The 24,470-nt window shown below is 49.8% G+C and overlaps 1 protein-coding gene across 1 annotated transcript in view; it reads left to right on the plus strand.

Moving 5' to 3' along the window:
• Positions 1-24,470, plus strand: part of LOC142301384 (solute carrier organic anion transporter family member 1B3-like) — an 88,241-nt gene that overhangs the window by 21,213 nt on the left and 42,558 nt on the right. Inside the window, exons 3-5 of the mRNA XM_075342376.1 lie at positions 832-973; positions 1,050-1,182; positions 1,263-1,378. Coding sequence (XP_075198491.1) covers positions 832-973; positions 1,050-1,182; positions 1,263-1,378 — 391 coding nt within the window. The remainder of the gene's footprint in view (positions 1-831; positions 974-1,049; positions 1,183-1,262; positions 1,379-24,470) is intronic.

The following is a 24,470-nucleotide window of genomic DNA, read 5'->3' on the forward strand; positions in this document are numbered from 1 at the left end:
TCTTCATTTATCTTCCATCTCCTTGTCAACCCTCCATCTCCTCATCCTCCTCATCTTCCCTCTCCCACTCTTCAAATTCCCTCTCCTTCTCATCTTCCATTTCCTCTTCTCCCGTCTCGCCCTCATCTTCCATTTCCTCCTCATCTTCCACCTATTCCTCCTCCATCCTCTCCTCCTCCTCTTCTTCCCCCTCATATTTCATCTCCTCCTCATTTTCCATCTCATCATCACCTTCCCTTTCCTCCATCTTCTCCTCACTCTCCCTCTCCTCCTCACTTTCCCTCTCCCCCTCCTCACTTTCCCTCTCCCCTCCCCCCATCTTACCTCTCACATCTACCTCTCCCACCTCCTCACTTTCCCTCTCCCCTCCCCCCATCTTACCTCTCCTCTTCCTCACCACTTCCCCTCCTCACTTTTCCTCTCCTCCTCACCTTGTCCCCCCATCTTCCCTATCCTCCTCACCATCTTCCCTCCCCTTGTCATCTTCCCTCTCCTCCTCAGTTTCCCTCTCCTCATCCTCACTTTCCCTTTCCTTCACCTCCCCCCTTCCTCATCATTTTCCCTCTACTTCCCCCCATTATTATTATTATTATTTATTATTATAGCGCCATTTATTCCATGGCGCTTTACAAGTGAAAGAGGGTATACGTACAACAATCATTAACAGTACAAGACAGACTGGTATAGGAGGAGAGAGGACCCTGCCCGCGAGGGCTCACAGTCTATAGGGAATGGGTGATGGTACATCATCTTCCCTCTCCTTTTCCTCATCTTCTTCCCTCTCCTTCTCCTTTTTATCATCATCATCCTCCTCCTGTGTCTCCTCCACAGATGTTCCTCGTCGCGCTCTGCTTCTCTTACTTCGTGAAGGCGTATGCTGGCAGTTACGTGAAGAGCTCCATCACGCAGATTGAGCGCCGCTTTGACATCTCCTCCTCCACAGTGGGGATGGTGGACGGGAGCTTTGAATTTGGTAGCTATCTCCTGTCTCTTAGTTTTGCGCTTGTGGCGCTGTTCCGTTCCTCTTCTTACGATTCTCCTCTGTACAGGGAACTTGCTGGTCATCGCCTTTGTCAGTTACTTTGGGGCGAAGTTCCACAGACCACGGATCATCGCTGCCGGCTGCTTCCTGATGGCTTTGGGCAGTTTCCTGACAGCGCTGCCACATTTCTTCATGGGGCCGTGTGTAGCATATTATGATTCTGCAGTATGACATGAGCCATGGCTCCAGAGCAGCGCTCACAATCATCATCTCTCCACAGTTACAAATATGAAGCCACGAGGACACAAGTGATTCCACCTAGCAATTCAACGGGCGCCATCTACAGCATCTCCCCGTGCCTGGCCAACAGGACCCTGACCGAGGGCACGACCGCAGGTAAGAGATCCACCTCTGACTGCTGACAAACAGACGTCCAATACCAACTTTATTAGAATTGTGCTATTGTAAAGGGAAGGGTTCACACATGGCAGCAACGCTACTGATACTGAGTCCACAGACAAGGACGTCACAGTACGAAAGACGCTGATCCGCGGTCACCGTTGAGCGTCTCATACGAACGCCGAGAAGACAGAAAATACAGAGTAAGTGAGAAACATGCAGAAGGACGCAAACACTTCACTCCGGCCCGGGCTCATCAACTCTGCCCGCTGCTGCCCACCGCCTGCTACTGTGCTGGATGCTCCTCTTCACTGCTGTCATGGAAGTAGATGTCACCTGAAGTCCAATGATTGATTGCTGTCAGTGTGAGAAACAAAATTATAATTTGTAGTTGTGATACCTTTTAATGTCTAAAAGAAAATAAGAAGATGTTACAAAGCAAGCTTTCCAGACATCTCAGGTCTCTTCATCAGGCATGGTATGACAAAATATCTGAAGAAACACAAATATATGCACAAACAGGGCAGAGGGATGGCAGAATAAAAGACATTTACATAAACAAACACTGAGCTTAGAGAGTGAATCTTTAATTAGCTTTGATTACTGTGTGAAAGTTTTATTGTCCCAATATCCATGTAGGATCAGAGGCCTGGTGCCCTCAGTCTCTGGAGCAGATCTCCATGTAGGATCAGAGGCCTGGTGCCCTCAGTCTCTGGAGCAGACTCCTCAGATTCTGTATCCATGTAGGATCAGAGGTCTGGTGCCCTCAGTCTCTGGAACAGACTCCTCAGATTCTGTATCCATGTAGGATCAGAGGTCTGGTGCCCTCAGTCTCTGGAGCAGATCTCCATGTAGGATTAGAGGTCTAGTGCCCTCAGTCTCTGGAGCAGAACCCTCAGATTCTGTATCCATGTAGGATCAGAGGTCTGTGCCCACAGTCTCTGGAGCAGACCTCCATGTCGGATTAGAGGTCTTGTGCCCTCAGTCTCTGGAGCAGACTCCTCAGATTCTATATCCATGTAGGATCAGAGGCCTGGTGCCCTCAGTCTCTGGAGCAGACTCCTCAGATTCTGTATCCATGTAGGATCAGAGGTCTGGTGCCCTCAGTCTCTGGAGCAGATCTCCATGTAGGATTAGAGGTCTAGTGCCCTCAGTCTCTGGAGCAGACCCCTCAGATTCTGTATCCATGTAGGATCAGAGGCCTGGTGCCCTCAATCTCTGGAGCAGACTCCTCAGATTCTGTATCCATGTAGGATCAGAGGTCTGGTGCCCTCAGTCTCTGGAGCAGATCTCCATGTAGGATTAGAGGTCTAGTGCCCTCAGTCTCTGGAGCAGACTCCTCAGATTCTGTATCCATGTAGGATCAGAGGTCTGGTGCCCTCAGTCTCTGGAGCAGATCTCCATGTAGGATTAGAGGTCTAGTGCCCTCAGTCTCTGGAGCAGACCCCTCAGATTCTGTATCCATGTAGGATCAGAGGCCTGGTGCCCTCAATCTCTGGAGCAGACTCCTCAGATTCTGTATCCATGTAGGATTAAAGGCCTGGTGTCCTCACTGTCTCTGGAGCAGACCCCTCAGATTCTGTATCCAAGCAGGATCAGAGGTCTGGTGCCCTTACTGTCTCTGGAGCACACTCCTCGGATCCTTTATCCATGTAGGATCAGAGGCCTGTGCCCTCAGTCTCTGGAGCAGACTCCTCAGATCCTTTATCCATGTAGGCTTAGAAGTCTGGTGCCCTCACAGTCTCTAGAGCAGACTCCTCAGATTCTGTATCCATGTAGGATCAGAAGCCTGGTGCCCTCAGTCTCTGGAGCAGACTTCTCAGATTCTGTATCCATGTAGGATTAGAGGTCTGGTGCCCTCACGGTCTCTGGAGCAGACTCCTCAGATTCTGTATCCATGTAGGATCAGAAGCCTGGTGCCATCAGTCTCTTGAGCAGACACCTCAGATTCTGTATCCATATAGGATTAGAGGTCTTGTGCCCTCAGTCTCTGGAGCAGACTCCTCAGATTCTGTATCCATGTAGGATTAGAGGTCTGCTGCCATCAGTCTCTTGATCAGACTCTTCAGATTCTGTATCCATGTAGGATTAAAGGTCTGGTGCCCTCAGTCTCTGGAGCAGACTCATCAGATTCTGTATCCATGTAGGATTAAAGGTCTGGTGCCCTCCAGTCTCTGGAGCAGACTCCTCAGATTGTGTATCCATGTAGGATTAGTGGTCTGGTGCCCTCACCGTCTCTAGAGCAGATTCCTCAGATTCTGTATCCATGTAGGATTAGAGGTCTGGTGCCCTCACTGTCTCTGGAGCAGATTCCTCAGATTCTGTATCCATGTAGGATCAGAGGCCTGTGCCCTCAGTCTCTGGAGCAGACTCCTCAGATCCTTTATCCATGTAGGATTAGAAGTCTGGTGCCCTCACAGTCTCTAGATCAGACTCCTCAGATTCTGTATCCATGTAGGATGAAAGGTCTGGTGCCCTCCAGTCTCTGGAGCAGACTCCTCAGATTGTGTATCCATGTAGGATTAGAGGTCTGGTGCCCTCACCGTCTCTAGAGCAGATTCCTCAGATTCTGTATTCATGTAGGATTACAGATCTGGTGCCCTCACTGTCTCTGGAGCAGATTCCTCAGATTCTGTATCCATGTAGGATCAGAGGCCTGTGCCCTCAGTCTCTGGAGCAGACACCTCAGATCCTTTATCCATGTAGGACTAGAAGTCTGGTGCCCTCACAGTCTCTAGATCAGACTCCTCAGATTCTGTATCCATGTAGGATTAAAGGTCTGGTGCCCTCCAGTCTCTGGAGCAGACTCCTCAGATTGTGTATCCATGTAGGATCAGAAGCCTGGTGCCATCAGTCTCTTGAGCAGACACCTCAGATTCTGTATCCATATAGGATTAGAGGTCTTGTGCCCTCAGTCTCTGGAGCAGACTCCTCAGATTGTGTATCCATGTAGGATTAGTGGTCTGGTGCCCTCACCGTCTCTAGAGCAGATTCCTCAGATTCTGTATCCATGTAGGATTAGAGGTCTGGTGCCCTCACTGTCTCTGGAGCAGATTCCTCAGATTCTGTATCCATGTAGGATCAGAGGCCTGTGCCCTCAGTCTCTGGAGCAGACTCCTCAGATCCTTTATCCATGTAGGATCAGTGGCCTGTGCCCTCAGTCTCTGGAGCAGACTCCTCAGATCCTTTATCCATGTAGGATTAGAAGTCTGGTGCCCTCACAGTCTCTAGATCAGACTCCTCAGATTCTGTATCCATGTAGGATCAGAGGCCTGGTACTATCAGTCTCTTGAGCAGACTCCTCAGATTCTTTATCCATGTAGGATCAGAGGCCTGGTGCCATCACAGTCTCTGGAGCAGACTCCTCAGATTCTGTATCCATGTAGGATCAGAGGCCTGGTGCCCTCACTATCTCTGGAGCAGACTCCTCAGATTCTGTATCCATGTAGGATCAAAGATCTGGTGCCCTCACAGTCTCTGGAGCAGATCTCCATGTAGGATTAGAGGTCTAGTGCCCTCAGTCTCTGGAGCAGACCCCTCAGATTCTGTATCCATGTAGGATCAGAGGCCTGGTGTCCTCACTGTCTCTGGAGCAGACCCCTCAGATTCTGTATCCAAGCAGGATCAGAGGTCTGGTGCCCTTACTGTCTCTGGAGCAGATTCCTCAGATTCTGTATCCATGTAGGATCAGAGGCCTGTGCCCTCACAGTCTCTGGAGCAGACTCCTCAGATTCTGTATCCATGTTGGATCAGAAGCCTGGTGCGATCAGTCTCTTGAGCAGACTCCTCAGATTCTGTATCCATATAGGATCAGAAGCCTGGTGCCCTCAGTCTCTGGAGCAGACTCCTCAGATTCTATATCCATGTAGGATTAGAGGTCTGGTGCCATCAGTCTCTTGAGCAGACTCCTCAGAGGTCTGGTGCCCTCACAGTCTCTAGATCAGACTCCTCAGATTCTGTATCCATGTAGGATCAGAGGCCTGGTACTATCAGTCTCTTGAGCAGACTCCTCAGATTCTGCATCCATATAGGATTAGAGGTCTGCTGCCCTCAGTCTCTGGAGCAGACTTCTCAGATTCTGTATCCATGTAGGATTAGAGGTCTGGTGCCCTCACAGTCTCTGGAGCAGACTCCTCAGATTCTGTATCCATGTAGGATCAGAAGCCTGGTGCCATCAGTCTCTGGTGCAGACTCCTCAGATTCTGTATCCATGTAGGATCAGAAGCCTGGTGCCATCAGTCTCTTGAGCAGACTCCTCAGAGGTCTGATGCCCTCACAGTCTCTGGAGCAGACTCCTCAGATTCTGTATCCATGTAGGATTAAAGGTCTGGTGCCCTCCAGTCTCTAGAGCAGATTCCTCAGATTCTGTATCCATGTAGGATTAGAGGTCTGGTGCCCTCACCGTCTCTAGAGCAGATTCCTCAGATTCTGTATCCATGTAGGATTAGAGGTCTGGTGCCCTCACTGTCTCTGGAGCAGATTCCTCAGATTCTGTATCCATGTAGGATCAGAGGCATGTGCCCTCAGTCTCTGGAGCAGACTCCTCAGATCCTTTATCCATGTAGGATTAGAAGTCTGGTGCCCTCACAGTCTCTAGATCAGACTCCTCAGATTCTGTATCCATGTAGGATCAGAGGCCTGGTACTATCAGTCTCTGGAGCAGACTCCTCAGATTCTGTATCCATGTAGGATTAGAGGTCTGGTGCCCTCACGGTCTCTGGAGCAGACTTCTCAGATTCTGTATCAATGTAGGATTAGAGGTCTGGTGCCCTCACAGTCTCTGGAGCAGACTCCTCAGATTCTGTATCCATGTAGGATCAGAAGCCTGGTGCCATCAGTCTCTGGAGCAGACTCCTCAGATTCTGTATCCATGTAGGATCAGAAGCCTGGTGCCATCAGTCTCTTGAGCAGACTCCTCAGAGGTCTGGTGCCCTCACAGTCTCTGGAAAAGACTCAGATTCTGTATCCATGTAGGATTAGAGGTCTGGTGCCATCAGTCTCTTGATCAGACTCTTCAGATTCTTTATCCATGTAAGATCAGAGGCCTGGTGCCATCACAGTCTCTGGAGCAGATCTCCATGTAGGATTAGAGGTCTAGTGCCCTCAGTCTCTGGAGCAGACCCCTCAGATTCTGTATCCATGTAGGATCAGAGGCCTGGTGCCCTCAAACTCTGGAGCAGACTCCTCAGATTCTGTATCCATGTAGGATTAAAGGCCTGGTGTCCTCACTGTCTCTGGAGCAGACCCCTCAGATTCTGTATCCAAGCAGGATCAGAGGTCTGGTGCCCTTACTGTCTCTGGAGCAGATTCCTCAGATTCTGTATCCATGTAGGATCAGAGGCCTGTGCCCTCACAGTCTCTGGAGCAGACTCCTCAGATTCTGTATCCATGTTGGATCAGAAGCCTGGTGCGATCAGTCTCTTGAGCAGACTCCTCAGATTCTGTATCCATATAGGATCAGAAGCCTGGTGCCCTCAGTCTCTGGAGCAGACTCCTCAGATTCTATATCCATGTAGGATTAGAGGTCTGGTGCCCTCACAGTCTCTAGATCAGACTCCTCAGATTCTTTATCCATGTAGGATCAGAAGCCTGGTGCCATCAATCTCTTGAGCAGACTCCTCAGAGGTCTGGTGCCCTCACAGTCTCTAGATCAGACTCCTCAGATTCTGTATCCATGTAGGATCAGAGGCCTGGTACTATCAGTCTCTTGAGCAGACTCCTCAGATTCTGCATCCATATAGGATTAGAGGTCTGCTGCCCTCAGTCTCTGGAGCAGACTTCTCAGATTCTGTATCCATGTAGGATTAGAGGTCTGGTGCCCTCACAGTCTCTGGAGCAGACTCCTCAGATTCTGTATCCATGTAGGATCAGAAGCCTGGTGCCATCAGTCTCTGGTGCAGACTCCTCAGATTCTGTATCCATGTAGGATCAGAAGCCTGGTGCCATCAGTCTCTTGAGCAGACTCCTCAGAGGTCTGATGCCCTCACAGTCTCTTGAGCAGACTCCTCAGATTCTGTATCCATATAGGATTAGAGGTCTTGTGCCCTCAGTCTCTGGAGCAGACTCCTCAGATTCTGTATCCATGTAGGATTAAAGGTCTGGTGCCCTCCAGTACTGGAGCAGACTCCTCAGATTGTGTATCCATGTAGGATTAGTGGTCTGGTGCCCTCACCGTCTCTAGAGCAGATTCCTCAGATTCTGTATCCATGTAGGATTAGAGGTCTGGTGCCCTCACTGTCTCTGGAGCAGATTCTTCAGATTCTGTATCCATGTAGGATCAGAGGCCTGTGCCCTCAGTCTCTGGAGCAGACTCCTCAGATCCTTTATCCATGTAGGATTAGAAGTCTGGTGCCCTCACAGTCTCTAGATCAGACTCCTCAGATTCTGTATCCATGTAGGATCAGAGGCCTGGTACTATCAGTCTCTGGAGCAGACTCCTCAGATTCTGTATCCATGTAGGATTAGAGGTCTGGTGCCCTCACGGTCTCTGGAGCAGACTTCTCAGATTCTGTATCCATGTAGGATTAGAGGTCTGGTGCCCTCACAGTCTCTGGAGCAGACTCCTCAGATTCTGTATCCATGTAGGATCAGAAGCCTGGTGCCATCAGTCTCTGGAGCAGACTCCTCAGATTCTGTATCCATGTAAGATCAGAGGCCTGGTGCCATCACAGTCTCTGGAGCAGACTCCTCAGATTCTGTATCCATGTAGGATCAAAGATCTGGTGCCCACACTGTCTCTGGAGCAGACTCCTCAGATCCTTTATCCATGTAGGATCAGAGGCCTGTGCCCTCAGTCTCTGGAGCAGACTCCTCAGATCCTTTATCCATGTAGGATTAGATGTCTGGTGCCATCAGTCTCTTGATCAGACTCTTCAGATTCTTTATCCATGTAGGATCAGAGGCCTGGTGCCCTCCAGTCTCTGGAGCAGACCCCACAGATTCTGTATCCATGTAGGATTAGAGGTCTGGTGCCCTCAGTCTCTGGAGCAGACTTCTCAGATTCTGTATCCATGTAGGATTAGAGGTCTGGTGCCATCAGTCTCTTGATCAGACTCTTCAGATTCTTTATCCATGTAGGATCAGAGGCCTGGTGCCCTCCAGTCTCTGGAGCAGACCCCACAGATTCTGTATCCATGTAGGATTAGAGGTCTGGTGCCCTCAAGTCTCTGGAGCAGACTTCTCAGATTCTGTATCCATGTAGGATTAGAGGTCTGGTGCCATCAGTCTCTTGATCAGACTCTTCAAATTCTTTATCCATGTAAGATCAGAGGCCTGGTGCCATCACAGTCTCTGGAGCAGACTCCTCAGATTCTGTATCCATATAGGATCAGAGGCCTGGTGCCCTCACTATCTCTGGAGCAGACTCCTCAGATTCTGTATCCATGTAAGATCAGAGATCTGGTGCCCTCACTGTCTATGGAGCAGACTCGTCAGATTCTGTATCCATGTAGGATCAAAGATCTGGTGCCCACACTGTCTCTGGAGCAGACTCCTCAGATCCTTTATCCATGTAGGATCAGAGGCCTGTGCCCTCAGTCTCTGGAGCAGACTCCTCAGATCCTTTATCCATGTAGGATTAGAGGTCTGGTGCCATCAGTCTCTTGATCAGACTCTTCAGATTCTTTATCCATGTAAGATCAGAGGCCTGGTGCCATCACAGTCTCTGGAGCAGATCTCCATGTAGGATTAGAGGTCTAGTGCCCTCAGTCTCTGGAGCAGACCCCTCAGATTCTGTATCCATGTAGGATCAGAGGCCTGGTGCCCTCAAACTCTGGAGCAGACTCCTCAGATTCTGTATCCATGTAGGATTAAAGGCCTGGTGTCCTCACTGTCTCTGGAGCAGACCCCTCAGATTCTGTATCCAAGCAGGATCAGAGGTCTGGTGCCCTTACTGTCTCTGGAGCAGATTCCTCAGATTCTGTATCCATGTAGGATCAGAGGCCTGTGCCCTCACAGTCTCTGGAGCAGACTCCTCAGATTCTGTATCCATGTTGGATCAGAAGCCTGGTGCGATCAGTCTCTTGAGCAGACTCCTCAGATTCTGTATCCATATAGGATCAGAAGCCTGGTGCCCTCAGTCTCTGGAGCAGACTCCTCAGATTCTATATCCATGTAGGATTAGAGGTCTGGTGCCCTCACAGTCTCTAGATCAGACTCCTCAGATTCTTTATCCATGTAGGATCAGAAGCCTGGTGCCATCAGTCTCTTGAGCAGACTCCTCAGAGGTCTGGTGCCCTCACAGTCTCTAGATCAGACTCCTCAGATTCTGTATCCATGTAGGATCAGAGGCCTGGTACTATCAGTCTCTTGAGCAGACTCCTCAGATTCTGCATCCATATAGGATTAGAGGTCTGCTGCCCTCAGTCTCTGGAGCAGACTTCTCAGATTCTGTATCCATGTAGGATTAGAGGTCTGGTGCCCTCACAGTCTCTGGAGCAGACTCCTCAGATTCTGTATCCATGTAGGATCAGAAGCCTGGTGCCATCAGTCTCTGGTGCAGACTCCTCAGATTCTGTATCCATGTAGGATCAGAAGCCTGGTGCCATCAGTCTCTTGAGCAGACTCCTCAGAGGTCTGATGCCCTCACAGTCTCTTGAGCAGACTCCTCAGATTCTGTATCCATATAGGATTAGAGGTCTTGTGCCCTCAGTCTCTGGAGCAGACTCCTCAGATTCTGTATCCATGTAGGATTAAAGGTCTGGTGCCCTCCAGTCTCTGGAGCAGACTCCTCAGATTGTGTATCCATGTAGGATTAGTGGTCTGGTGCCCTCACCGTCTCTAGAGCAGATTCCTCAGATTCTGTATCCATGTAGGATTAGAGGTCTGGTGCCCTCACTGTCTCTGGAGCAGATTCTTCAGATTCTGTATCCATGTAGGATCAGAGGCCTGTGCCCTCAGTCTCTGGAGCAGACTCCTCAGATCCTTTATCCATGTAGGATTAGAAGTCTGGTGCCCTCACAGTCTCTAGATCAGACTCCTCAGATTCTGTATCCATGTAGGATCAGAGGCCTGGTACTATCAGTCTCTGGAGCAGACTCCTCAGATTCTGTATCCATGTAGGATTAGAGGTCTGGTGCCCTCACGGTCTCTGGAGCAGACTTCTCAGATTCTGTATCCATGTAGGATTAGAGGTCTGGTGCCCTCACAGTCTCTGGAGCAGACTCCTCAGATTCTGTATCCATGTAGGATCAGAAGCCTGGTGCCATCAGTCTCTGGAGCAGACTCCTCAGATTCTGTATCCATGTAAGATCAGAGGCCTGGTGCCATCACAGTCTCTGGAGCAGACTCCTCAGATTCTGTATCCATGTAGGATCAAAGATCTGGTGCCCACACTGTCTCTGGAGCAGACTCCTCAGATCCTTTATCCATGTAGGATCAGAGGCCTGTGCCCTCAGTCTCTGGAGCAGACTTCTCAGATCCTTTATCCATGTAGGATTAGATGTCTGGTGCCATCAGTCTCTTGATCAGACTCTTCAGATTCTTTATCCATGTAGGATCAGAGGCCTGGTGCCCTCCAGTCTCTGGAGCAGACCCCACAGATTCTGTATCCATGTAGGATTAGAGGTCTGGTGCCCTCAAGTCTCTGGAGCAGACTTCTCAGATTCTGTATCCATGTAGGATTAGAGGTCTGGTGCCCTCAGTCTCTGGAGCAGACTTCTCAGATTCTGTATCCATGTAGGATTAGAGGTCTGGTGCCATCAGTCTCTTGATCAGACTCTTCAGATTCTTTATCCATGTAGGATCAGAGGCCTGGTGCCCTCCAGTCTCTGGAGCAGACCCCACAGATTCTGTATCCATGTAGGATTAGAGGTCTGGTGCCCTCAAGTCTCTGGAGCAGACTTCTCAGATTCTGTATCCATGTAGGATTAGAGGTCTGGTGCCATCAGTCTCTTGATCAGACTCTTCAAATTCTTTATCCATGTAAGATCAGAGGCCTGGTGCCATCACAGTCTCTGGAGCAGACTCCTCAGATTCTGTATCCATATAGGATCAGAGGCCTGGTGCCCTCACTATCTCTGGAGCAGACTCCTCAGATTCTGTATCCATGTAAGATCAGAGATCTGGTGCCCTCACTGTCTATGGAGCAGACTCGTCAGATTCTGTATCCATGTAGGATCAAAGATCTGGTGCCCACACTGTCTCTGGAGCAGACTCCTCAGATCCTTTATCCATGTAGGATCAGAGGCCTGTGCCCTCAGTCTCTGGAGCAGACTCCTCAGATCCTTTATCCATGTAGGATTAGAGGTCTGGTGCCATCAGTCTCTTGATCAGACTCTTCAGATTCTTTATCCATGTAAGATCAGAGGCCTGGTGCCATCACAGTCTCTGGAGCAGATCTCCATGTAGGATTAGAGGTCTAGTGCCCTCAGTCTCTGGAGCAGACCCCTCAGATTCTGTATCCATGTAGGATCAGAGGCCTGGTGCCCTCAAACTCTGGAGCAGACTCCTCAGATTCTGTATCCATGTAGGATTAAAGGCCTGGTGTCCTCACTGTCTCTGGAGCAGACCCCTCAGATTCTGTATCCAAGCAGGATCAGAGGTCTGGTGCCCTTACTGTCTCTGGAGCAGATTCCTCAGATTCTGTATCCATGTAGGATCAGAGGCCTGTGCCCTCACAGTCTCTGGAGCAGACTCCTCAGATTCTGTATCCATGTTGGATCAGAAGCCTGGTGCGATCAGTCTCTTGAGCAGACTCCTCAGATTCTGTATCCATATAGGATCAGAAGCCTGGTGCCCTCAGTCTCTGGAGCAGACTCCTCAGATTCTATATCCATGTAGGATTAGAGGTCTGGTGCCCTCACAGTCTCTAGATCAGACTCCTCAGATTCTTTATCCATGTAGGATCAGAAGCCTGGTGCCATCAGTCTCTTGAGCAGACTCCTCAGAGGTCTGGTGCCCTCACAGTCTCTAGATCAGACTCCTCAGATTCTGTATCCATGTAGGATCAGAGGCCTGGTACTATCAGTCTCTTGAGCAGACTCCTCAGATTCTGCATCCATATAGGATTAGAGGTCTGCTGCCCTCAGTCTCTGGAGCAGACTTCTCAGATTCTGTATCCATGTAGGATTAGAGGTCTGGTGCCCTCACAGTCTCTGCAGCAGACTCCTCAGATTCTGTATCCATGTAGGATCAGAAGCCTGGTGCCATCAGTCTCTGGTGCAGACTCCTCAGATTCTGTATCCATGTAGGATCAGAAGCCTGGTGCCATCAGTCTCTTGAGCAGACTCCTCAGAGGTCTGATGCCCTCACAGTCTCTTGAGCAGACTCCTCAGATTCTGTATCCATATAGGATTAGAGGTCTTGTGCCCTCAGTCTCTGGAGCAGACTCCTCAGATTCTGTATCCATGTAGGATTAAAGGTCTGGTGCCCTCCAGTCTCTGGAGCAGACTCCTCAGATTGTGTATCCATGTAGGATTAGTGGTCTGGTGCCCTCACCGTCTCTAGAGCAGATTCCTCAGATTCTGTATCCATGTAGGATTAGAGGTCTGGTGCCCTCACTGTCTCTGGAGCAGATTCTTCAGATTCTGTATCCATGTAGGATCAGAGGCCTGTGCCCTCAGTCTCTGGAGCAGACTCCTCAGATCCTTTATCCATGTAGGATTAGAAGTCTGGTGCCCTCACAGTCTCTAGATCAGACTCCTCAGATTCTGTATCCATGTAGGATCAGAGGCCTGGTACTATCAGTCTCTGGAGCAGACTCCTCAGATTCTGTATCCATGTAGGATTAGAGGTCTGGTGCCCTCACGGTCTCTGGAGCAGACTTCTCAGATTCTGTATCCATGTAGGATTAGAGGTCTGGTGCCCTCACAGTCTCTGGAGCAGACTCCTCAGATTCTGTATCCATGTAGGAACAGAGGCCTGGTGCCCTCACTATCTCTGGAGCAGACTCCTCAGATTCTGTATCCATGTAAGATCAGAGATCTGGTGCCCTCACTGTCTATGGAGCAGACTCGTCAGATTCTGTATCCATGTAGGATCAAAGATCTGGTGCCCACACTGTATCTGGAGCAGACTCCTCAGATCCTTTATCCATGTAGGATCAGAGGCCTGTGCCCTCAGTCTCTGGAGCAGACTCCTCAGATCCTTTATCCATGTAGGATTAGAGGTCTGGTGCCATCAGTCTCTTGATCAGACTCTTCAGATTCTTTATCCATGTAAGATCAGAGGCCTGGTGCCATCACAGTCTCTGGAGCAGATCTCCATGTAGGATTAGAGGTCTAGTGCCCTCAGTCTCTGGAGCAGACCCCTCAGATTCTGTATCCATGTAGGATCAGAGGCCTGGTGCCCTCAAACTCTGGAGCAGACTCCTCAGATTCTGTATCCATGTAGGATTAAAGGCCTGGTGTCCTCACTGTCTCTGGAGCAGACCCCTCAGATTCTGTATCCAAGCAGGATCAGAGGTCTGGTGCCCTTACTGTCTCTGGAGCAGATTCCTCAGATTCTGTATCCATGTAGGATCAGAGGCCTGTGCCCTCACAGTCTCTGGAGCAGACTCCTCAGATTCTGTATCCATGTTGGATCAGAAGCCTGGTGCGATCAGTCTCTTGAGCAGACTCCTCAGATTCTGTATCCATATAGGATCAGAAGCCTGGTGCCCTCAGTCTCTGGAGCAGACTCCTCAGATTCTATATCCATGTAGGATTAGAGGTCTGGTGCCCTCACAGTCTCTAGATCAGACTCCTCAGATTCTTTATCCATGTAGGATCAGAAGCCTGGTGCCATCAGTCTCTTGAGCAGACTCCTCAGAGGTCTGGTGCCCTCACAGTCTCTAGATCAGACTCCTCAGATTCTGTATCCATGTAGGATCAGAGGCCTGGTACTATCAGTCTCTTGAGCAGACTCCTCAGATTCTGCATCCATATAGGATTAGAGGTCTGCTGCCCTCAGTCTCTGGAGCAGACTTCTCAGATTCTGTATCCATGTAGGATTAGAGGTCTGGTGCCCTAACAGTCTCTGGAGCAGACTCCTCAGATTCTGTATCCATGTAGGATCAGAAGCCTGGTGCCATCAGTCTCTGGTGCAGACTCCTCAGATTCTGTATCCATGTAGGATCAGAAGCCTGGTGCCATCAGTCTCTTGAGCAGACTCCTCAGAGGTCTGATGCCCTCACAGTCTCTTGAGCAGACTCCTCAGATTCTGTATCCATATAGGATTAGAGGTCTTGTGCCCTCAGTCTCTGGAGCAGACTCCTCAGATTCTGTATCCATGTAGGATTAAAGGTCTGGTGCCCTCCAGTCTCTGGAGCAGACTCCTCAGATTGTGTATCCATGTAGGATTAGTGGTCTGGTGCCCTCACCGTCTCTAGAGCAGATTCCTCAGATTCTGTATCCATGTAGGATTAGAGGTCTGGTGCCCTCACTGTCTCTGGAGCAGATTCTTCAGATTCTGTATCCATGTAGGATCAGAGGCCTGTGCCCTCAGTCTCTGGAGCAGACTCCTCAGATCCTTTATCCATGTAGGATTAGAAGTCTGGTGCCCTCACAGTCTCTAGATCAGACTCCTCAGATTCTGTATCCATGTAGGATCAGAGGCCTGGTACTATCAGTCTCTGGAGCAGACTCCTCAGATTCTGTATCCATGTAGGATTAGAGGTCTGGTGCCCTCACGGTCTCTGGAGCAGACTTCTCAGATTCTGTATCCATGTAGGATTAGAGGTCTGGTGCCCTCACAGTCTCTGGAGCAGACTCCTCAGATTCTGTATCCATGTAGGATCAGAAGCCTGGTGCCATCAGTCTCTGGAGCAGACTCCTCAGATTCTGTATCCATGTAAGATCAGAGGCCTGGTGCCATCACAGTCTCTGGAGCAGACTCCTCAGATTCTGTATCCATGTAGGATCAAAGATCTGGTGCCCACACTGTCTCTGGAGCAGACTCCTCAGATCCTTTATCCATGTAGGATCAGAGGCCTGTGCCCTCAGTCTCTGGAGCAGACTTCTCAGATCCTTTATCCATGTAGGATTAGATGTCTGGTGCCATCAGTCTCTTGATCAGACTCTTCAGATTCTTTATCCATGTAGGATCAGAGGCCTGGTGCCCTCCAGTCTCTGGAGCAGACCCCACAGATTCTGTATCCATGTAGGATTAGAGGTCTGGTGCCCTCAGTCTCTGGAGCAGACTTCTCAGATTCTGTATCCATGTAGGATTAGAGGTCTGGTGCCATCAGTCTCTTGATCAGACTCTTCAGATTCTTTATCCATGTAGGATCAGAGGCCTGGTGCCCTCCAGTCTCTGGAGCAGACCCCACAGATTCTGTATCCATGTAGGATTAGAGGTCTGGTGCCCTCAAGTCTCTGGAGCAGACTTCTCAGATTCTGTATCCATGTAGGATTAGAGGTCTGGTGCCATCAGTCTCTTGATCAGACTCTTCAAATTCTTTATCCATGTAAGATCAGAGGCCTGGTGCCATCACAGTCTCTGGAGCAGACTCCTCAGATTCTGTATCCATATAGGATCAGAGGCCTGGTGCCCTCACTATCTCTGGAGCAGACTCCTCAGATTCTGTATCCATGTAAGATCAGAGATCTGGTGCCCTCACTGTCTATGGAGCAGACTCGTCAGATTCTGTATCCATGTAGGATCAAAGATCTGGTGCCCACACTGTCTCTGGAGCAGACTCCTCAGATCCTTTATCCATGTAGGATTAGAGGTCTGGTGCCATCAGTCTCTTGATCAGACTCTTCAGATTCTTTATCCATGTAAGATCAGAGGCCTGGTGCCATCACAGTCTCTGGAGCAGACTCCTCAGATTCTGTATCCATATAGGATCAGAGGCCTGGTGCCCTCACTATCTCTGGAGCAGACTCCTCAGATTCTGTATCCATGTAAGATCAGAGATCTGGTGCCCTCACTGTCTATGGAGCAGACTCCTCAGATTCTGTATCCATGTAGGATCAGAGGCCTGGTACTATCAGTCTCTTGAGCAGTCTCCTCAGATTCTGTATCCATATAGGATTAGAGGTCTTGTGCCCTCGTCTCTGGAGCAGACTCCTCAGATTCTGTATCCATGTAGGATTAGAGGTCTGGTGCCCTCACCGTCTCTAGAGCAGATTCCTCAGATTCTGTATTCATGTAGGATTACAGATCTGGTGCCCTCACTGTCTCTGGAGCAGATTCCTCAGATTCTGTATCCATGTAGGATCAGAGGCCTGTGCCCTCAGTCTCTGGAGCAGACACCTCAGATCCTTTATCCATGTAGGACTAGAAGTCTGGTGCCCTCACAGTCTCTAGATCAGACTCCTCAGATTCTGTATCCATGTAGGATTAAAGGTCTGGTGCCCTCCAGTCTCTGGAGCAGACTCCTCAGATTGTGTATCCATGTAGGATCAGAAGCCTGGTGCCATCAGTCTCTTGAGCAGACACCTCAGATTCTGTATCCATATAGGATTAGAGGTCTTGTGCCCTCAGTCTCTGGAGCAGACTCCTCAGATTGTGTATCCATGTAGGATTAGTGGTCTGGTGCCCTCACCGTCTCTAGAGCAGATTCCTCAGATTCTGTATCCATGTAGGATTAGAGGTCTGGTGCCCTCACTGTCTCTGGAGCAGATTCCTCAGATTCTGTATCCATGTAGGATCAGAGGCCTGTGCCCTCAGTCTCTGGAGCAGACTCCTCAGATCCTTTATCCATGTAGGATCAGTGGCCTGTGCCCTCAGTCTCTGGAGCAGACTCCTCAGATCCTTTATCCATGTAGGATTAGAAGTCTGGTGCCCTCACAGTCTCTAGATCAGACTCCTCAGATTCTGTATCCATGTAGGATCAGAGGCCTGGTACTATCAGTCTCTTGAGCAGACTCCTCAGATTCTTTATCCATGTAGGATCAGAGGCCTGGTGCCATCACAGTCTCTGGAGCAGACTCCTCAGATTCTGTATCCATGTAGGATCAGAGGCCTGGTGCCCTCACTATCTCTGGAGCAGACTCCTCAGATTCTGTACCCATGTAGGATCAAAGATCTGGTGCCCTCACAGTCTCTGGAGCAGATCTCCATGTAGGATTAGAGGTCTAGTGCCCTCAGTCTCTGGAGCAGACCCCTCAGATTCTGTATCCATGTAGGATCAGAGGCCTGGTGTCCTCACTGTCTCTGGAGCAGACCCCTCAGATTCTGTATCCAAGCAGGATCAGAGGTCTGGTGCCCTTACTGTCTCTGGAGCAGATTCCTCAGATTCTGTATCCATGTAGGATCAGAGGCCTGTGCCCTCACAGTCTCTGGAGCAGACTCCTCAGATTCTGTATCCATGTTGGATCAGAAGCCTGGTGCGATCAGTCTCTTGAGCAGACTCCTCAGATTCTGTATCCATATAGGATCAGAAGCCTGGTGCCCTCAGTCTCTGGAGCAGACTCCTCAGATTCTATATCCATGTAGGAGTAGAGGTCTGGTGCCATCAGTCTCTTGAGCAGACTCCTCAGAGGTCTGGTGCCCTCACAGTCTCTAGATCAGACTCCTCAGATTCTGTATCCATGTAGGATCAGAGGCCTGGTACTATCAGTCTCTTGAGCAGACTCCTCAGAATCTGCATCCATATAGGATTAGAGGTCTGCTGCCCTCAGTCTCTGGAGCAGACTTCTCAGATTCTGTATCCATGTAGGATTAGAGGTCTGGTGCCCTCACAGTCTCTGGAGCAGACTCCTCAGATTCTGTATCCATGTAGGATCAGAAGCCTGGTGCCATCAGTCTCTGGTGCAGACTCCTCAGATTCTGTATCCATGTAGGATCAGAAGCCTGGTGCCATCAGTCTCTTGAGCAGACTCCTCAGAGGTCTGATGCCCTCACAGTCTCTGGAGCAGACTCCTCAGATTCTGTATCCATGTAGGATTAAAGGTCTGGTGCCCTCCAGTCTCTAGAGCAGATTCCTCAGATTCTGTATCCATGTAGGATTAGAGGTCTGGTGCCCTCACCGTCTCTAGAGCAGATTCCTCAGATTCTGTATCCATGTAGGATTAGAGGTCTGGTGCCCTCACTGTCTCTGGAGCAGATTCCTCAGATTCTGTATCCATGTAGGATCAGAGGCATGTGCCCTCAGTCTCTGGAGCAGACTCCTCAGATCCTTTATCCATGTAGGATTAGAAGTCTGGTGCCCTCACAGTCTCTAGATCAGACTCCTCAGATTCTGTATCCATGTAGGATCAGAGGCCTGGTACTATCAGTCTCTGGAGCAGACTCCTCAGATTCTGTATCCATGTAGGATTAGAGGTCTGGTGCCCTCACGGTCTCTGGAGCAGACTTCTCAGATTCTGTATCAATGTAGGATTAGAGGTCTGGTGCCCTCACAGTCTCTGGAGCAGACTCCTCAGATTCTGTATCCATGTAGGATCAGAAGCCTGGTGCCATCAGTCTCTGGAGCAGACTCCTCAGATTCTGTATCCATGTAGGATCAGAAGCCTGGTGCCATCAGTCTCTTGAGCAGACTCCTCAGAGGTCTGGTGCCCTCACAGTCTCTGGAAAAGACTCAGATTCTGTATCCATGTAGGATTAGAGGTCTGGTGCCATCAGTCTCTTGATCAGACTCTTCAGATTCTTTATCCATGTAAGATCAGAGGCCTGGTGCCATCACAGTCTCTGGAGCAGATCTCCATGTAGGATTAGAGGTCTAGTGCCCTCAGTCTCTGGAGCAGACCCCTCAGATTCTGTATCCATGTAGGATCAGAGGCCTGGTGCCCTCAAACTCTGGAGCAGACTCCTCAGATTCTGTATCCATGTAGGATTAAAGGCCTGGTGTCCTCACTGTCTCTGGAGCAGACCCCTCAGATTCTGTATCCAAGCAGGATCAGAGGTCTGGTGCCCTTACTGTCTCTGGAGCAGATTCCTCAGATTCTGTATCCATGTAGGATCAGAGGCCTGTGCCCTCACAGTCTCTGGAGCAGACTCCTCAGATTCTGTATCCATGTTGGATCAGAAGCCTGGTGCGATCAGTCTCTTGAGCAGACTCCTCAGATTCTGTATCCATATAGGATCAGAAGCCTGGTGCCCTCAGTCTCTGGAGCAGACTCCTCAGATTCTATATCCATGTAGGATTAGAGGTCTGGTGCCCTCACAGTCTCTAGATCAGACTCCTCAGATTCTTTATCCATGTAGGATCAGAAGCCTGGTGCCATCAATCTCTTGAGCAGACTCCTCAGAGGTCTGGTGCCCTCACAGTCTCTAGATCAGACTCCTCAGATTCTGTATCCATGTAGGATCAGAGGCCTGGTACTATCAGTCTCTTGAGCAGACTCCTCAGATTCTGCATCCATATAGGATTAGAGGTCTGCTGCCCTCAGTCTCTGGAGCAGACTTCTCAGATTCTGTATCCATGTAGGATTAGAGGTCTGGTGCCCTCACAGTCTCTGGAGCAGACTCCTCAGATTCGGTATCCATGTAGGATCAGAAGCCTGGTGCCATCAGTCTCTGGTGCAGACTCCTCAGATTCTGTATCCATGTAGGATCAGAAGCCTGGTGTCATCAGTCTCTTGAGCAGACTCCTCAGAGGTCTGATGCCCTCACAGTCTCTTGAGCAGACTCCTCAGATTCTGTATCCATATAGGATTAGAGGTCTTGTGCCCTCAGTCTCTGGAGCAGACTCCTCAGATTCTGTATCCATGTAGGATTAAAGGTCTGGTGCCCTCCAGTCTCTGGAGCAGACTCCTCAGATTGTGTATCCATGTAGGATTAGTGGTCTGGTGCCCTCACCGTCTCTAGAGCAGATTCCTCAGATTCTGTATCCATGTAGGATTAGAGGTCTGGTGCCCTCACTGTCTCTGGAGCAGATTCTTCAGATTCTGTATCCATGTAGGATCAGAGGCCTGTGCCCTCAGTCTCTGGAGCAGACTCCTCAGATCCTTTATCCATGTAGGATTAGAAGTCTGGTGCCCTCACAGTCTCTAGATCAGACTCCTCAGATTCTGTATCCATGTAGGATCAGAGGCCTGGTACTATCAGTCTCTGGAGCAGACTCCTCAGATTCTGTATCCATGTAGGATTAGAGGTCTGGTGCCCTCACGGTCTCTGGAGCAGACTTCTCAGATTCTGTATCCATGTAGGATTAGAGGTCTGGTGCCCTCACAGTCTCTGGAGCAGACTCCTCAGATTCTGTATCCATGTAGGATCAGAAGCCTGGTGCCATCAGTCTCTGGAGCAGACTCCTCAGATTCTGTATCCATGTAAGATCAGAGGCCTGGTGCCATCACAGTCTCTGGAGCAGACTCCTCAGATTCTGTATCCATGTAGGATCAAAGATCTGGTGCCCACACTGTCTCTGGAGCAGACTCCTCAGATCCTTTATCCATGTAGGATCAGAGGCCTGTGCCCTCAGTCTCTGGAGCAGACTCCTCAGATCCTTTATCCATGTAGGATTAGATGTCTGGTGCCATCAGTCTCTTGATCAGACTCTTCAGATTCTTTATCCATGTAGGATCAGAGGCCTGGTGCCCTCCAGTCTCTGGAGCAGACCCCACAGATTCTGTATCCATGTAGGATTAGAGGTCTGGTGCCCTCAGTCTCTGGAGCAGACTTCTCAGATTCTGTATCCATGTAGGATTAGAGGTCTGGTGCCATCAGTCTCTTGATCAGACTCTTCAGATTCTTTATCCATGTAGGATCAGAGGCCTGGTGCCCTCCAGTCTCTGGAGCAGACCCCACAGATTCTGTATCCATGTAGGATTAGAGGTCTGGTGCCCTCAAGTCTCTGGAGCAGACTTCTCAGATTCTGTATCCATGTAGGATTAGAGGTCTGGTGCCATCAGTCTCTTGATCAGACTCTTCAAATTCTTTATCCATGTAAGATCAGAGGCCTGGTGCCATCACAGTCTCTGGAGCAGACTCCTCAGATTCTGTATCCATATAGGATCAGAGGCCTGGTGCCCTCACTATCTCTGGAGCAGACTCCTCAGATTCTGTATCCATGTAAGATCAGAGATCTGGTGCCCTCACTGTCTATGGAGCAGACTCGTCAGATTCTGTATCCATGTAGGATCAAAGATCTGGTGCCCACACTGTCTCTGGAGCAGACTCCTCAGATCCTTTATCCATGTAGGATCAGAGGCCTGTGCCCTCAGTCTCTGGAGCAGACTCCTCAGATCCTTTATCCATGTAGGATTAGAGGTCTGGTGCCATCAGTCTCTTGATCAGACTCTTCAGATTCTTTATCCATGTAAGATCAGAGGCCTGGTGCCATCACAGTCTCTGGAGCAGATCTCCATGTAGGATTAGAGGTCTAGTGCCCTCAGTCTCTGGAGCAGACCCCTCAGATTCTGTATCCATGTAGGATCAGAGGCCTGGTGCCCTCAAACTCTGGAGCAGACTCCTCAGATTCTGTATCCATGTAGGATTAAAGGCCTGGTGTCCTCACTGTCTCTGGAGCAGACCCCTCAGATTCTGTATCCAAGCAGGATCAGAGGTCTGGTGCCCTTACTGTCTCTGGAGCAGATTCCTCAGATTCTGTATCCATGTAGGATCAGAGGCCTGTGCCCTCACAGTCTCTGGAGCAGACTCCTCAGATTCTGTATCCATGTTGGATCAGAAGCCTGGTGCGATCAGTCTCTTGAGCAGACTCCTCAGATTCTGTATCCATATAGGATCAGAAGCCTGGTGCCCTCAGTCTCTGGAGCAGACTCCTCAGATTCTATATCCATGTAGGATTAGAGGTCTGGTGCCCTCACAGTCTCTAGATCAGACTCCTCAGATTCTTTATCCATGTAGGATCAGAAGCCTGGTGCCATCAGTCTCTTGAGCAGACTCCTCAGAGGTCTGGTGCCCTCACAGTCTCTAGATCAGACTCCTCAGATTCTGTATCCATGTAGGATCAGAGGCCTGGTACTATCAGTCTCTTGAGCAGACTCCTCAGATTCTGCATCCATATAGGATTAGAGGTCTGCTGCCCTCAGTCTCTGGAGCAGACTTCTCAGATTCTGTATCCATGTAGGATTAGAGGTCTGGTGCCCTCACAGTCTCTGGAGCAGACTCCTCAGATTCTGTATCCATGTAGGATCAGAAGCCTGGTGCCATCAGTCTCTGGTGCAGACTCCTCAGATTCTGTATCCATGTAGGATCAGAAGCCTGGTGCCATCAGTCTCTTGAGCAGACTCCTCAGAGGTCTGATGCCCTCACAGTCTCTTGAGCAGACTCCTCAGATTCTGTATCCATATAGGATTAGAGGTCTTGTGCCCTCAGTCTCTGGAGCAGACTCCTCAGATTCTGTATCCATGTAGGATTAAAGGTCTGGTGCCCTCCAGTCTCTGGAGCAGACTCCTCAGATTGTGTATCCATGTAGGATTAGTGGTCTGGTGCCCTCACCGTCTCTAGAGCAGATTCCTCAGATTCTGTATCCATGTAGGATTAGAGGTCTGGTGCCCTCACTGTCTCTGGAGCAGATTCTTCAGATTCTGTATCCATGTAGGATCAGAGGCCTGTGCCCTCAGTCTCTGGAGCAGACTCCTCAGATCCTTTATCCATGTAGGATTAGAAGTCTGGTGCCCTCACAGTCTCTAGATCAGACTCCTCAGATTCTGTATCCATGTAGGATCAGAGGCCTGGTACTATCAGTCTCTGGAGCAGACTCCTCAGATTCTGTATCCATGTAGGATTAGAGGTCTGGTGCCCTCACGGTCTCTGGAGCAGACTTCTCAGATTCTGTATCCATGTAGGATTAGAGGTCTGGTGCCCTCACAGTCTCTGGAGCAGACTCCTCAGATTCTGTATCCATGTAGGATCAGAAGCCTGGTGCCATCAGTCTCTGGAGCAGACTCCTCAGATTCTGTATCCATGTAAGATCAGAGGCCTGGTGCCATCACAGTCTCTGGAGCAGACTCCTCAGATTCTGTATCCATGTAGGATCAAAGATCTGGTGCCCACACTGTCTCTGGAGCAGACTCCTCAGATCCTTTATCCATGTAGGATCAGAGGCCTGTGCCCTCAGTCTCTGGAGCAGACTTCTCAGATCCTTTATCCATGTAGGATTAGATGTCTGGTGCCATCAGTCTCTTGATCAGACTCTTCAGATTCTTTATCCATGTAGGATCAGAGGCCTGGTGCCCTCCAGTCTCTGGAGCAGACCCCACAGATTCTGTATCCATGTAGGATTAGAGGTCTGGTGCCCTCAGTCTCTGGAGCAGACTTCTCAGATTCTGTATCCATGTAGGATTAGAGGTCTGGTGCCATCAGTCTCTTGATCAGACTCTTCAGATTCTTTATCCATGTAGGATCAGAGGCCTGGTGCCCTCCAGTCTCTGGAGCAGACCCCACAGATTCTGTATCCATGTAGGATTAGAGGTCTGGTGCCCTCAAGTCTCTGGAGCAGACTTCTCAGATTCTGTATCCATGTAGGATTAGAGGTCTGGTGCCATCAGTCTCTTGATCAGACTCTTCAAATTCTTTATCCATGTAAGATCAGAGGCCTGGTGCCATCACAGTCTCTGGAGCAGACTCCTCAGATTCTGTATCCATATAGGATCAGAGGCCTGGTGCCCTCACTATCTCTGGAGCAGACTCCTCAGATTCTGTATCCATGTAAGATCAGAGATCTGGTGCCCTCACTGTCTATGGAGCAGACTCGTCAGATTCTGTATCCATGTAGGATCAAAGATCTGGTGCCCACACTGTCTCTGGAGCAGACTCCTCAGATCCTTTATCCATGTAGGATCAGAGGCCTGTGCCCTCAGTCTCTGGAGCAGACTCCTCAGATCCTTTATCCATGTAGGATTAGAGGTCTGGTGCCATCAGTCTCTTGATCAGACTCTTCAGATTCTTTATCCATGTAAGATCAGAGGCCTGGTGCCATCACAGTCTCTGGAGCAGATCTCCATGTAGGATTAGAGGTCTAGTGCCCTCAGTCTCTGGAGCAGACCCCTCAGATTCTGTATCCATGTAGGATCAGAGGCCTGGTGCCCTCAAACTCTGGAGCAGACTCCTCAGATTCTGTATCCATGTAGGATTAAAGGCCTGGTGTCCTCACTGTCTCTGGAGCAGACCCCTCAGATTCTGTATCCAAGCAGGATCAGAGGTCTGGTGCCCTTACTGTCTCTGGAGCAGATTCCTCAGATTCTGTATCCATGTAGGATCAGAGGCCTGTGCCCTCACAGTCTCTGGAGCAGACTCCTCAGATTCTGTATCCATGTTGGAT

This window comes from Anomaloglossus baeobatrachus, chromosome 4 (genome assembly GCF_048569485.1).
Source record: "Anomaloglossus baeobatrachus isolate aAnoBae1 chromosome 4, aAnoBae1.hap1, whole genome shotgun sequence".
Taxonomy (NCBI): Eukaryota; Metazoa; Chordata; class Amphibia; order Anura; family Aromobatidae; genus Anomaloglossus; species Anomaloglossus baeobatrachus.